The sequence below is a fragment of the Hemitrygon akajei genome, chromosome 30 (genome assembly GCF_048418815.1).
Source record: "Hemitrygon akajei chromosome 30, sHemAka1.3, whole genome shotgun sequence".
In the NCBI taxonomy this organism is placed as follows: domain Eukaryota; kingdom Metazoa; phylum Chordata; class Chondrichthyes; order Myliobatiformes; family Dasyatidae; genus Hemitrygon; species Hemitrygon akajei.
In genome coordinates this window covers 17,046,811-17,061,351 of record NC_133153.1, presented here as the reverse complement: position 1 = coordinate 17,061,351, position 14,541 = coordinate 17,046,811, and the positions used below count along the sequence as shown (strand labels likewise).

At 36.7% G+C, this 14,541-nt stretch overlaps 1 protein-coding gene across 2 annotated transcripts in view; it reads right to left on the bottom strand.

The window, feature by feature from the left end:
• The window catches only part of LOC140718839 (RNA polymerase II elongation factor ELL2), a 106,245-nt gene that overhangs the window by 28,621 nt on the left and 63,083 nt on the right, over window positions 1–14,541 (bottom strand). For both annotated transcript variants that reach the window (XM_073033046.1, XM_073033047.1), the window contains exon 6: window positions 9,426–9,550. In XM_073033046.1, the coding sequence (XP_072889147.1) occupies window positions 9,426–9,550 (125 nt within the window). The remainder of the gene's footprint in view (window positions 1–9,425; window positions 9,551–14,541) is intronic.

The following is a 14,541-nucleotide window of genomic DNA, read 5'->3' as shown; positions in this document are numbered from 1 at the left end:
AAAGGAGTACATCCTCTTGAAGTGTGGCAGGTGCAATGCAAAAGTGGGCTCTGCACATACTTGGAAATCAACTGAATACTTCAAGTTCATATTTTGCTATATTGCTTTTTTAAAGCCGATGGCTCTCTGCTTTACTTTGCTTCATGTTTGGCACTTCCCTATTTCGCACTGTATGATTTAATTACCAAGTTTAATCCTTTCTTTACCAATACACTGAGCCAATTTTCTTGTGTAAGTACTACATTCACAATTCCCAGAAAATAATCGTTGCTCAAAGACAAATAGGTATATCACACTAAGTTTCACAAATAAATATAGTTAAATAGGTTCTTTATACACAGAACTACTATTGTACAGGAGGCAACCATTTGGCCCATTTAATCTTATTGATTCTCAATACAGAAATCCCATTTCACAATGTCACTAAGCCTATGTGTTTCTGCCAAAATATCACTTCGCATTTTTTATGCTTTACATTTCACTGCCATTTATCTGCTCATTCTGACAATATATGTCTTTTTGCTACCTATTCCTGTATCTCTCATTGCTTACCACAACTTTCCATAACAAAGCTGATACTTAAAACCCATGCTAAAAGATCCATTTAAAATAACTGGCAAATATCATTACAGATAAGGCGAGAAACTTAATGCTGCTTTGCTAGATAATCTTAGCATGTCATAAAAGCTGGAATGGAAGATCAGCTTTAACAGCACTATCTTACAGAATGGGGTTGAGAGGAATAATAAATCAGCCATGATAGAATCGTGGAGCAGGCTTGATGGGTCAAAGGGCTCCTGCTCTTATGTCTTATGGTCTGTTAACTACAAACCATTTGGAGTATGTTAACTATAGGGGCAAGCACAGAAGGATTTGCACAGGAGTTTGCAAATGAACCTTGGAAAAATAATCTTGTTAATACAGTTTATTTGGACCTTGCAAAGCAGTTAATAAAGTTTATTGAATGAGATTTGTAAATAAGGGTAAAACTTAAAGAACAATCAGCTGTTTGGTTAGGTGTAGTGTTGAAAATTACTTAAAATAGCATTAATTAGAAACAGCAGCAAAATGCAGAGAAGGATATTAGGTCACTTGTGAAAAACAGCGTATTGAATTCATTTAGAAACCCTTGGGCCAAATTGTGCTTGATCTAGTCCAGTAGGCATATTGTGTTCACCTGCTGTGCATTCCCACAACCACACTAATTTTTTGGAGATCCATATTAGTAACCAAGTCCCAGGCCTTGCTGTTGTGATATTCCCATATATAGAACTGTAACACAACCGTGGAAGAGATCCTGAAGCTGTGCCTAATACTACATTGATAGTGTTTTGATAATCTGAGCAGTCAAATATTTTGACAATTTTTTATAAGCATCTCTGATAATCAGACAATTGAAAAGATTTAATAAAGATTAAATTATGCTGTATCCTTGGACATCTGACAACTTCTATCAGAAGTCAGGGAAGTGCTGACACACAAAGAGGACCTCACTGATGGTTATCTTCTGAACCACTAGTGAAAAGTAAGTATATTTTAATATGTACACTTAAAATAAATGAATTATTATGGAACAACAACATGACTGAATGCATCACGTCCTATTATGGAAACAGCAATGCCTACAGAAAAGCCTACAAAAAGTGGTGAATACAGCCCAGTTCATCACAGGCAAAGCCCTCCCCACTATTGACCATATCTACAAGGTGCATTGTCAGAAGAAAATAGCTTCCATCACCAAGAAATCCCACCATACAAGCCATTCTTTCTTCTCGCTGCTACCATCTGGAAAAGAGCCCTAGGTCCCACGCCACCATATTCAGGTACAGTTATTACCCTTCAACCATCAGGCTCCTGAACCAATATGGATAACCTCAACTCTTAACTGATTCCACAACCAATGGACTAACTCTCAAGAACTCTACAACTCAGGTTCTCAGTATTACTTTATTTATTTTTAGTGTAATTTTTTTGTGTTTGCATAGGTTGTCTTGTACAGTGGTTGTTTCTTTGTGTGTAGTTCTCTTGCATTTCTTTGTCCTATTGTAAATGCCTGCAAGAAAATGAATATCAAGGTAGTATTTAGTTACATAGCCAGCTGGTGGCTTAATGGCATCAGTGCTAGACTTCGGGGCGAGAGGTCCCAAGTTCGAATCCAGCTGGCTCCCTTGCACACTCTCCATCTGTGCCTGGGTTGGTGTGGAGCTAACAACTCGACCTCGTAAAAGAAAAACCCAGAGAGGGATAGGCTACGCCAGGTTTTAGAGGCCCAAGACACGTCATACGGTGAGCATAAAAAAAAGCTTGTTCTGACAGCACCCTGACAACTCCACCAGGAGTTAAGGGCGTGCACACACACGCACACACACACACACACACACACACACACACACACACACATTTAGTTACATATATGTACTTTGATAATAAGTTTACCCTTGAACATGTACTGACAGCCTTATCTCAGTATTAAAGGACAACAGATGCATTTGGATTAATTAAGAAATATTTCACTGGTCTAGACAAAATTAACTTCACTAAAAATTTTAGGTGAGGCGTAGTTTCATGGAAATAGTTAAAAAGGTATAAAAAGACAAACTATTGTTTAACTGTGTAATAAATTATGTATTTAAACGAAGTACAGTACCAATTAGAACAGTATCAATACTAGTACAACACTATAAAACTGTATTAGTTCCTAATCATTATCAATGGAGGAATTCAGCCAATGTATGCTGCCAGGTTCTTTTGATTGACTGTAAGCAAGCAAAATCAGCACTGCTACCTAGTGCAGGTAATGGACTACCTTCATGTAATGTTTATTATTTTAAATCCTTCAAATCTTCATTTTCTTCATAACCTTCAAGATGACTATTGATACTTCCAAATTCTTTCTATTTCCTAACTTGCTGAAATGATGAAATCATTTCATTTTCACTTCTGGCCATTTCAGACATGTCTAAGTCTGAATGCTTGAAACTGTAGTGAGCAAAACGGTTCGTAACAGTCTTACTGCTGATTTCTCACCAACTATCAGTGACAGAAGTCACTGCTTTTTGAAAAAAAATATGCAACTGACGCTATTTAAAAACTATTCGCTCTAAGCATGGTGTAGTGTCTAACAGCCACACAAGTGCACATAACTGATATTAGTTAGAAACTGTTCAGTAACAGTTTCCTGTCCCAATTAAGTGGCATTCTATCCCAAATAAATAAATAAGTGGCTGTCCTGATTAACCAATGGTCTAATTAACTGGAATTCACTATACATTGGATTTGGGAAAGTACACTTTGAGTGTAGCAGACCAAATCAACTAGCACTCCTATTACACACATGGTAGTTTTGAACATTAACTGCGCTATTCCATTGACAGGCCTTTAAGTATAAAGAGGCAGACTGCCTGAAAGTATTCTCAGCAAATCCAGACAAAAAAAACAAAATATTGTGGCAATGTGTTACTGGTATAAATCTTTGTAGGTTTACTGGTAAAGTGTATTTTTACAGTAAACAGAGCAGTCTTCTAACCAGTTACTGGAAAGTCCCAGGCTTGAAATTTATAAACTGCAATTCAACCACAGAGTCAATGATAGATATAAAATCCTTTCATCTACAAAAACATGATGCAGACAAAACATGTGCACTATAACTTCACATCCTCAATGACTCAGATGTTTTGGCATTGTTCCCGATTTTCCTATATCTGTACTTTAAACACAGGGTGCACAGGAAACTCAAAAATTATACAGCTGATGCCAAAAATATTTAAGTATTTCATAACAGTCTTTCAAGCTCAAGAGTCCAATACACGAAATGGCTGGAAAAGCAAAAGCAATGGCATTTCAATGCAGAATTTTTAAAAAGTATCTTCATTGTACTTCAGCAATATTACTTCACCATTGATTGTAATCCAGACAATTTTACATCTTTTATAACTTGTAGGTGGTCAACTTGACAAAAAATTGAGACAACTGAAGAATAAGCCAAAGTCACATACAGTATTTACATACATTTAAGAACACACTAACAAAAGAAATAGGAGCAGGAGGAGGCCATCAGGCCCACTGACCTTGAATTAGATCATGGGTAATCTGGCCACAGGTTCAGCTTCACCTACCTGCCTTTGGAATAAGTAGGTAGGTTAGTAGGTGAAGCTGAGTCCACAGCCAGACCAGCCAGCAACTTACTGAATCAGATTCTTGTTGAATTGATGTTTTAGTGACTAATTTTGTGGATGATACAAAGATAGATGGAGGGACCTGTAGTATTAAGGAAGTGGGTTATCTGCAGAAGGACATAGATTAGGAGAATGGAGAAAGAAGAGATTAGTAAAATGGCAGATAGAATATAGTGCAGGGAAATGTATGGACACTTTGGTAGAAGGAATAAAGGCATGGACTATTTTCTAAATGGGGGAGCAAATTCAGAAATCAGAGGTGAAAAGGGACTTGGGAGTCCTAGTGCAGGATTCTGTAAAGGTTAACTTGCAGGTTAAGGTAGTAATAAGGAAGGCAAATGCAATGTTAGCATTCATTTTGAGAAGACTAAAATACAATGTAGCATCGCTAAGGCTTTATGAGGCATTGGTCAGACCATGCAACACACACAAAATGCTGGAGGAACTCAGCAGGCCAGGCAACATCTATGGAAAAATGTACTGTATAGTCAATCTTTTGGACTGAGACCCTTCAGAAGGACTGGAGGGTCCTGCTCCGGTTCCTCCAGCATTTTGTGTGTGCTGCTTGGAAGATCTTTTTTTTTTCTTCAGTCTTGCTGATCTTGGCCTGAAACATTGACTAAACTCTTTTCCATAGATGCTGCCCAGTCTGCTGTATTCTTCTAGCATTTTGTGTGTGTTGATCTGTAGATATTCTCTTGTTTTTGATTGGTCAAATCATATTTTGGAGTATTGTGAGCAGTTTAGGGCCACAGATCTAAACAATGATGTTCTGGCATCGGAGGAGGTTTATGAGAATTATTCTGGGGACAAAAAGGTTAATGTAAGAAGAGTATTTAATGGCTCTGGGCTTGTATTTGTTACAGTTTAGAAGATTAGGGGGACCTCACTGAAACCTATAGAATATTGAAAGCCCTAGATGGAGTGGATGTGGAGAAGTTGTTTGCAATAGAGGAAGTGTCCAGAACCAGAGGGCATAGCCTCAGAATACAAGGACATCTCTATAGAACAGAAATGAGGAGGGATTTCTTTAGCCAATGGGTAGAAAGGAAACATATGTTCCAAATCTTTAAACACACACATAACCCTGATCAAGGGTATTGGCCCAAAACATCAACTATTTATTCTCCACTGATGCTGCTTGACTCCCTGAGTTCCTCCAGCATTTTGTGTGCTGCTAATGTTAAATTCTGGTTGACATGTATTAATCTGTTTTGGTTATAAGTTATTTTATTATTAAATAATAATCTATTCCAGTTCTTAGCTTGGTATTTACAGCACAATCATCAGTAAGTTTTCTATGAATTTCCAGAAAAGATACCTAAAGTCACTTTTCCAGATGTATTTTTTCTTGTGTGAAAGGCTGCATCCATGCTGTATTATTGTAATACTCCAGCAGATTTAGCATAGAATTGTCCCTGGTGAATTTTAAGGAGAAAACATGCAAATTCTCAATGATCTGAAAAGCATTTTTGGTAATGTGCTCAGATGATAAATAGTTCCAGGGGGAGAAAATAGATTGTAATAATTTTCAGTATAGTATGTGTTCGCAAGATATCAGTAACAGCCAATACAGTCACTAAAATAATTGGGACATTCTTTCTTAAGGAAATATTATTGTGATGCATATTAAAAGCTAACATGTGCTTACTAGACTGGTTGAAACAGTATTATTCTGTGTACTCATGAGAAATTTCTACATGGCCGCCTCAAGTCATCATGAGCATAGGTGTGGGAGGAAGAATATAGAGTTGGATGAGGTGATGTCACATAAGTATCCCAAGAAGACTCCCTCCTGAACAGGGAGCAGCCCAAAGGTGCCTCATAGCCAGTGGTCCCAAGGACAATCCTGATTAGTGGTAGCAACAGGACAATAGATTTGTGAATCATACTTATCAATTTTCAGAAGCTTTAATTTTGCACCAGTGTTTGATGCCAATAACAGAAATAAAAATTAGAAGTGTTGACTTTCAACATATAAAAGTGATATCCCAGGAGGACTCCATAAATCACTTGTTCACAACTTTTGACACAACTTTGCAATCCTTTTTGAATTGTGTGCAGGTCATAAATCTAACTGAATTTCTATTGTGAAGTAAATGGTAAGAGCTGGGTATAGTAATGACATTGTCACAAATGCACAACACAATAAGGACATGCTATCAGTGCCAGAGTGAATCATGTACAAAGTGCTTGATACAATTTCTTATTGTGCAGAATTTCAGCAGGAAACATGTGCAAACACTGCAAAATATGACCAAAATTAAATGATATGTGGTATTTACTTGTTAAAATATATGCATTAATGTACTGTTTTTCATACACCATCGAAGGTGAAACAAAAATATCAAATAGGTGGAAAGATTAATTATTTTGGGTGTCAATTTCATAATGGAAATGTAAAACAAGTTTCCATCTTTCTTTTTTATCAAATATCATAGCAGCAATATGTAGTATAGCTAGAAAAAGAATCTCCTTTAATAAGTATACAATTTAACCTGGTATAGTATGGTGTTATAAACCTACTACACTAAGTGAAACTATATGTATCTCTCTATTTTATCTCCACAGCTGTATTCCAGATAAAATAAGTAGATCAGATTCTTAGTACTGCATTCCAGAATCTATTGCTCTTTCTATGGTACAAAAGTTGTCAGAACGACCTGTCTCCCTGGAATAAATATCCATATAATCTAAGAGGACATGAAACTACCTACAGTATATTTGAAACTATAATGAGGCACATCATTTTTAGTAGCACTCTACCTGAATTCTGCATTAATTTCAAATAAAATACTACTATAATATTAAGCGTAAAAATTTCAAAATATTTGTAAAATCTATCCACTGTAGTAATCTAAGAGCACAGCTTAAAACACTATTTTAAAAAATAATTATTAACTTCGCTAGTTTCTTTTACCATTGACCAGGCTTTGTCACCTGCCCATTAGTGATCTGGTTTTTTTGAGCCTGCTTTGCCTTTCAATGCCATAATTTTTCAACCTCCATCTTCCCATATTCAGTTTTCCCTCATTCATGGTCTATTCAGTTTTCTCTCATGCTAGAAAGGTGTTTAGTGCAAATTCATCATACACTTGCAGACATATCCATCATAAATAGAGCAGAACTATACACAATAGTTTTGATATGGTCAAAATAACATGGATAACTTTGAAAAGACATCTGCTCTCTTACCTTCTTATCCTTTTGTAATAAAGGTCAACATAAGATTTGCATCCCTCAACATATGACAAAACCAGTGTGTTAATTTTTGGCATTTCACACTCAAGAAAACCCAGATCATCTCAACACCAATGTTACAAAAAATATAAGAACAATATCTAGAAAACATATACCGGTACATATTTTTACATTATCTTCAATCTGCTGCATTCTTAACTAGTTAATCTATTAATCTGTCTATTTGTGCAACCAGAATCTCTCTCACAAACTGCTTTCCCACCTGGTAGCTTCACATAAATCACAGGATATTATCTTTATTACAAAGCTAATGCACACAACGGAAACTTAGTACTGACTGACAGTTCTTTCTTTGTATGTTCATTTTTGAGATGTGGGTGGTACTCACATTAATTTACATTCCCAAATGTAAGACCATAAGACAGGAGCAGAAATAGGTGATTTGGCCCATCGAGTCTTCTCTGCCATTCAATCACAGCTGACTTATCCCTCTCAACCCTATTCTCCTGCCTTCTTCCCATAAGCTTTTTACGTGCTTACTAACGAAGAACCTATCACTGTCTGCTTTAAACACACCCAAAGACTTGTCCTCCACTGTTACCTGTGGCAATGAATTCCACAGATTCACCACCCACTGGCTGAAGAAATCCCTCCTCACCTCTGTTCTAAAGACAGACAGACATACTTTATTGATCCTGAGGGAATTTAGGTTTCGTTACAGCCGCACCACCAAGAATAGTGAAGAAATATAGCAATATAAAAACCATAAATAATTAAATAATAATAAGTTAATCATGCCAAGTGGAAAAATAAGTCCAGGACCAGCCTATTGGCTCAGGGTGTCTGACACTCCGAGGGAGGAGTTGTAAAGTTTGATGGCCACAGGTAGGAATGACTTCCTATGATGCTCAGTGTTACATCTCGGTGGAATGAGTCTCTGGCTGAATGTACTCCTGTGCCTAACCAGTACATTATGGGAGTGGATGGGAGTCGTTGTCCAAGATGGCATGCAACTTGGACAGCATCCTTTTTTCAGACACCACTATCAGAGAGTCTAGTTCCACCCCCGCAACATCACTGGCCTTATGAATGAGTTTGTTGATTCTGTTGGTGTCTGCTACCCTCAGCCTGCTGCCCCTTGTTTTCTGATATTCGTGCCTTCTGGTCATAGATTTCTCCCACTATTGGAAAACATCCTCTGAACATCCACGCTATATTGCCTTTCAATATTCAGTAGGTTTCAATGAGAATTCCCACCCCCTCATTCTTCTAAACTCCAGTAAGTACAGGCTCAATGTTTTTAAGGTAGTTGTGAATTGCTACCATAAAGTGGTTCAATTCTTCTGCATTCCCACAATTATTTTAAGTAGGGAATTTCGGGGTTTAGACCTGGGAAGAAATGGCAACGTATTTCCTACTCAGAAAAGTGAATGATTTGAAAGAGAATGTGCAGGTGATAGTTTGCCCATGTATCTGGCTTTGTCCGACATGCTTTGGGAGGGTTTGTTAGAGAAGATTTGTTTTGTTCCTGCAGTGTTTTTTTAAATTTAATACATTGCCAACACAATAAACCACACAGATATTTAGGCTGATGAAAGCAGTATCAATCAAGAGAGTTGCTTTGTGTTGAGGTTAAGTATTGTTAAAATATGCACATCTAGGCAAGTGGATTATACGCGTAAAAATCCTGACATATTTTGAAGGTTTTGGGGGATAAGGAAACAAGTGACTCTCAGCATGATATTCAGCCTCTGACTTGCTTTTATTTATGTGGCTAAAATTTCTAGTCAATGAGGATGTTCAGCACTTAGATGGCTAGTGGCTCAGTGATGATAATGTCAATGAATGTTAATAAGAGTTTACTGGAATTGCACATGTAACTTATCACTTTATAATCCATGCCTACATCTATAGCCAGGCTTTGTTTCATGTAAGGATGGGTTGCCTTATTATTTTTTAAAAAATCACTTCTAATAATCTGAAGTGCATGATGGTATAAATGTATTCAAAGCAAATTCTATAAACCATTGTAGATTTACAGAAATCTACCTTATTAGGAGTCTACGTATCAATTGTTTTTCTTCATCACTGTATCCAGGCCAATCCTGTTGAATTTCCTTGTAGAGCTCATCCTTTAGTGTGTAACTGTTGTCCTTTACATTTAACTTTGCCACCTATGGAGACAGCAAAACAGATGCTCAGAGAAAAGCAATTTTAATCAATTTGTATTAAGACATATAGTTAGAAATCAGAATGCAATTTTTATATGAAGTAGAGGTACTTATTCACAGTCAATTTTTGGTTTGTGGAGGCAATTAAATTTTTTTGTTAATAAGACCCTTTTCCCTGCTTCATCATGAAGTATGTTCTTGCAAGCTTTAAAAGAATAAACAATATTACAATAAAGCCATTTAAGTTTGATACCAATAAAATGAAATCATTGAATACAAATTTAATTATACAAATACAGAAAACAAAACTCAAGTCATGCAAGTAACTTCACTGCTGGACTCAATCTACAGAGATATTTTTTTCTGATTTTAATTTTTTTTATATTTTTCATTCGATGTTTAAGATAATTACATAGAATGAATAGAATAATATGATATAATATCAGCCCTCCCCCCTCCCCTTAACCCTTCCCCCCCTTAACATCCCTATCTTAAAAAAAAAGAGAAAAAAAGAAAGAAAGAAGAAAGACTGCCTGGATATTGGAAGATCCCCACATGCTCCATGGAATTCAAAATATAAAGAATTTATATAAATTAAATTGCAAATCCCATTTCCAGAAAAGTTGGGATATTTTCCAAAATGCAATAAAAACAAAAATCTGTGATATGTTAATTCACGTGAACTTTTATTTAACTGACAAAAGTACAAAGAAAAGATTTTCAATAGTTTTACTGACAAACTTGATTGTATTTTGTAAATATACACAAATTTAGAATTTGATGGCTGCAACACACTCAACAAAAGTTGGGACAGAGTTAAAATAAGATTGAAAAGTGCACAGAATATTCAAGTAACACTGGTTTGGAAGACTCCACATTAAGCAGGCTAATTGGTAGTAGGTGAGGTATTGTGACTAGGTATAAAAGTAGCGTTCATCAAAGGCTCAGTCTTTGCAAGCAAGGATGGGTCGTGGCTCACCCCTTGGTGCCAAAATTCATGAGAGAATTGTTAGTCAGTTCAAAAGGAACATTTCCCAATGCAAGATTGCAGAGAATTTAGGTCTTTCAACATCTACAGTACATAATATTGTGAAAAGATTCAGAGAATTCAGAGACATCTCAGTGCGTAAAGGGCAAGGTCGGAAACCACTGTTGAATATGCGTGATCTTCGAGCCCTCAGGCAGCACTGCCTAAGAAACCATCATGCTACTGTGACAATTATAGCCACCTGGGCTCGGGAGTACTTCGGAAAACCATTGTCACTTAACACAGTCCGTCGCTGCATCCAGAAATGCAACTTGAATGTATTATGCAAGGAGGAAGCCATACATCAACTCTATGCAGAAACGCAGGTGAGTTCTCTGGGCCCGAGCTCATCTCAGATGGACCGAAAGACTGTGGAACTGTGTGCTGTGGTCAGATGAGTCCACATTTCAGCTAGTTTTCGGAAAAAACGGGCATCAAGTTCTCCGTGCCAAAGATGAAAATGACCATCCTGATTGTTATCAGCGAAAGGTGCAAAAGCCAGCATCTGTGATGGTATGGGGGTGCATCAGTGCCCACGGCATGGGTGAGTTGCATGTATGTGAAGGTACCATTGACTCTGAGGCGTATATTAGGATTTTAGAGAGACATATGTTGCCATCAAGGCGACGTCTCTTCCGGGACGTCCATGCTTATTTCAGCAGGACAATGCCAGACCACATTCTGCACGGGCTACAGCAGCGTGGCTTTGTAGACACAGAGTGCGTGTGCTTGACTGGCCTGCTGCCAGTCCAGATCTATCTCCTATTGAAAATGTATGGCACATCATGAAGAGGAGAATCAGACAAGGGAGACCATGGACTGTCGAGCAGCTGAAGTCTTATATTAAGCAAGAATAGACAAAATTTCCAATTGCAAATCTACTACAATTAGTATCCTCAGTTCCAAAACAATTAAAAAGTGTTATTAAAAGGAAAGGTGATGTAACACAATGGTAAACATGCCTCTGTCCCAACTTTTGTTGAGTGTGTTGCAGCCATCAAATTCTAAATTTGTGTATATTTACAAAATACAATTAAGTTGGTCAGTAAAACTACTGAAAATCTTTTCTTTGTACTTTTGTCAGTTAAATAAAGGTTCACGTTAACTAACATATCACAGATTTTTGTTTTTATTGCATTTTGGAAAATATCCCAACTTTTCTGAAAATGGGGTTTGTATTTGCCATTATTGAAAATAATTCAAGAAGATCTTGATAAATGGATGATGTTACCAAAAACATTAGTAGGTAGAGTCAATGCAGTAAAAATGAATATATTTCCTAGATTACATTATTTATTCTAAACACTACCAATACAACTGCCGCAGAAGTTTTTTCAAGAGTTGAGTAAATGTGTGAGGAAGTATGTGTAAGATGTCAAGAATATCGTTGGAAAAATTGACATGTAAATTTGACCTAGGAGGGTTACAACTCCCAAACTTTAAGAATTATTATAAAGCAAATCAACTTAGATTTATTGCATCTTTTTTTGATGAAGATAACCGGCATGGATTAGAATAGAGTTAGATAAGATAGGAGAAAATATACCAGATGATTTTATATACAAATGGGAATCTAAATGGATACGGGAAAAGAAAGAATCCCTGATTTTAATTTTATAGCAGTGGAGGCCTCATTCTACAATCCTGATCATTAATAGCATATTAAAAAAATCTCAGGATTGTATGTGGTGACATGTATGCACTCTGATAATAAAGTTTACTTTGAACTTTATAATGAATGTTGTAATATAAAGTACTGGAATCAGACTCCAAATGTTACACATTTAAATAGTGAGATCTTTTATCGACGGAATTATTAAGTCATTATGTATTTATCTGACGCATTTACAGCCCACAACTGTTTGTTTAAAAAAAGGTTCAATTAATAATTTACCTTTGGTGGCAAACTTAAATAATCTTAAATGGTTTTCAAGTTTAAATTGAAATGACTCCACATAAAATAACTTGCTGTTCATTTCATGATCACCTTCATACCATGAAAGCAAACCTATCTGAATGAGGAGTGAAACAAGTATATCTTCAAATAGAGTAAAAACTTAAGAGCTAGATGAACATTAAACACAATATGTCAGAATGAAGATCTACAGCTTTGCCATCTCTTGATGTGGACAATAACATCCGACTTGACGAATACAACTAGAAAAAGCTTCATGAATACTCTATCGTGTTGAATGCAAAACCATGAATGTAATAGACAAATTATTGTGCATCTCAGCCAAAAATATTACTAATTTTATTTCACTTCTCTCCTAAAGATTCATCTTCATTGAGTTTAACATCCAGTTGAATTAGATTATGCACTGGAATTAGCCAATTCCCCAGCCTGGTTGTTCCAGCACAGTTAATAGCATTAGCCTTCAACACAACATGATAATTGCCCTGATGCATATTATCCACAAAAACAGGATAAATTTAATCTCCATCATTACATCAGGAATAGAATTACCTCACCTCCATTTAACGTTAATAATTATAAATTTGCCCCCAGCATTGACGCAGACAAGGATATATCACTGAGGCTTGATGTGAAAACTGGCAGGTAACACCTGCTAAGCAAGTGATAACAACAAATAAAAGAAAGTCAAGAGAACATCCATTGATATAAGCCACTTCAACTATGCCTAATTCAGCTAAATGTGTGAAACAGGTGCCAGGAAGCATCGCAGCTCTCTGGTCTGTCTGTCTGTCTGTCTGTCTCTCTCTCTCTCTCACACACACACACACTCACTCAACACGACCATTAAGTGATTACTTAATTTCCTGATTGATGGTAGTACTTTGCATTGCACAAATCTTGTGCCAGTTTTGCCTACATAACTAGGCCTATATTTAAAAGTTATTTATAAAAAGTACTTGGGTATCCTAAGGCTTTGTTTTTGAAATATGTCTGCACAATGACACCAAGAATGCAATGCACTGTTGAAAATCAGGCCAATATGTATTAAACCATTGTGCTTAGAATTAATGCCAGTCATTATCTGGGCACAGAATTTTTGGTACAAGGTTTCTTATCAGTCAGCTTGCTCAAATAGTTAAAATGTGTGTGACAAACTGGCAGCCAAAATTAATTTCTAGTAGAAAATTGGTCAGGCTAGTAATTGTCATTATTCTCTCTCAGAAGAACCAGACTTTAAAAATGCTGAAGGCTAAAATTGACCATTCTCTCTTAGGGTCAGTAATTAGCAGAGTACTGGGCAATTCATTGCAAAGCAAACTTCAAATAGGCAACTGGAACTATGATCTTCATCATGTACTCCCACATGCTTTTAGCAGGCTTTCCATCAACACTAAGAGATCAGAAGTGCTGGAAGAAACCCAACAATTAAAGGTTCATTCCATATTTATTAAATGAAGAATTAGTTTAAAAGGGAAAAATACATTAGGGATGGCAGCAAAAAAATCTTCTATTTCATAAGGAGCTTCCTCCCACCAATATTTCATTACAGAGTAACATTTTTACAGCCTTCACCCCCACAAGTTAGACCATATTCACATCCGTGAACTCTGCAAAACATCAAGTACAAACTCATACAAGAAGCTACATTGTTTTAAAAATCAGGATCACCCTCACTCAGAAACCTCATTTCAGGCTCCTTTCAGGTTACATCCATCAGGTATCATATAATTCAAATATGATATTTTACTATGGCTGTTGCTTTGCAGGAATCACGCAAATGCCTATCAGAATAGCATGTAATCTTCATTGTAACTGTTACATTCACACCTGGAAGAAGCAACTTGCTGCACTGCAGTGTCCCAAAGTGCAAGTGTTAGAGACATCTTCCAGACTACCACCTGCCCTTTGCACAATCTTCCCGTGCACTGTTCTTGAGAAGCGTGTCCAGATTCCTTGCTTCATCTCTCCCCCAAGAGTCACAATGCAAGACTCCACAGTAGCTGAATGACTGCTGGTTATAGTGTGGTGAACCTTTTATGTACTGCCTCC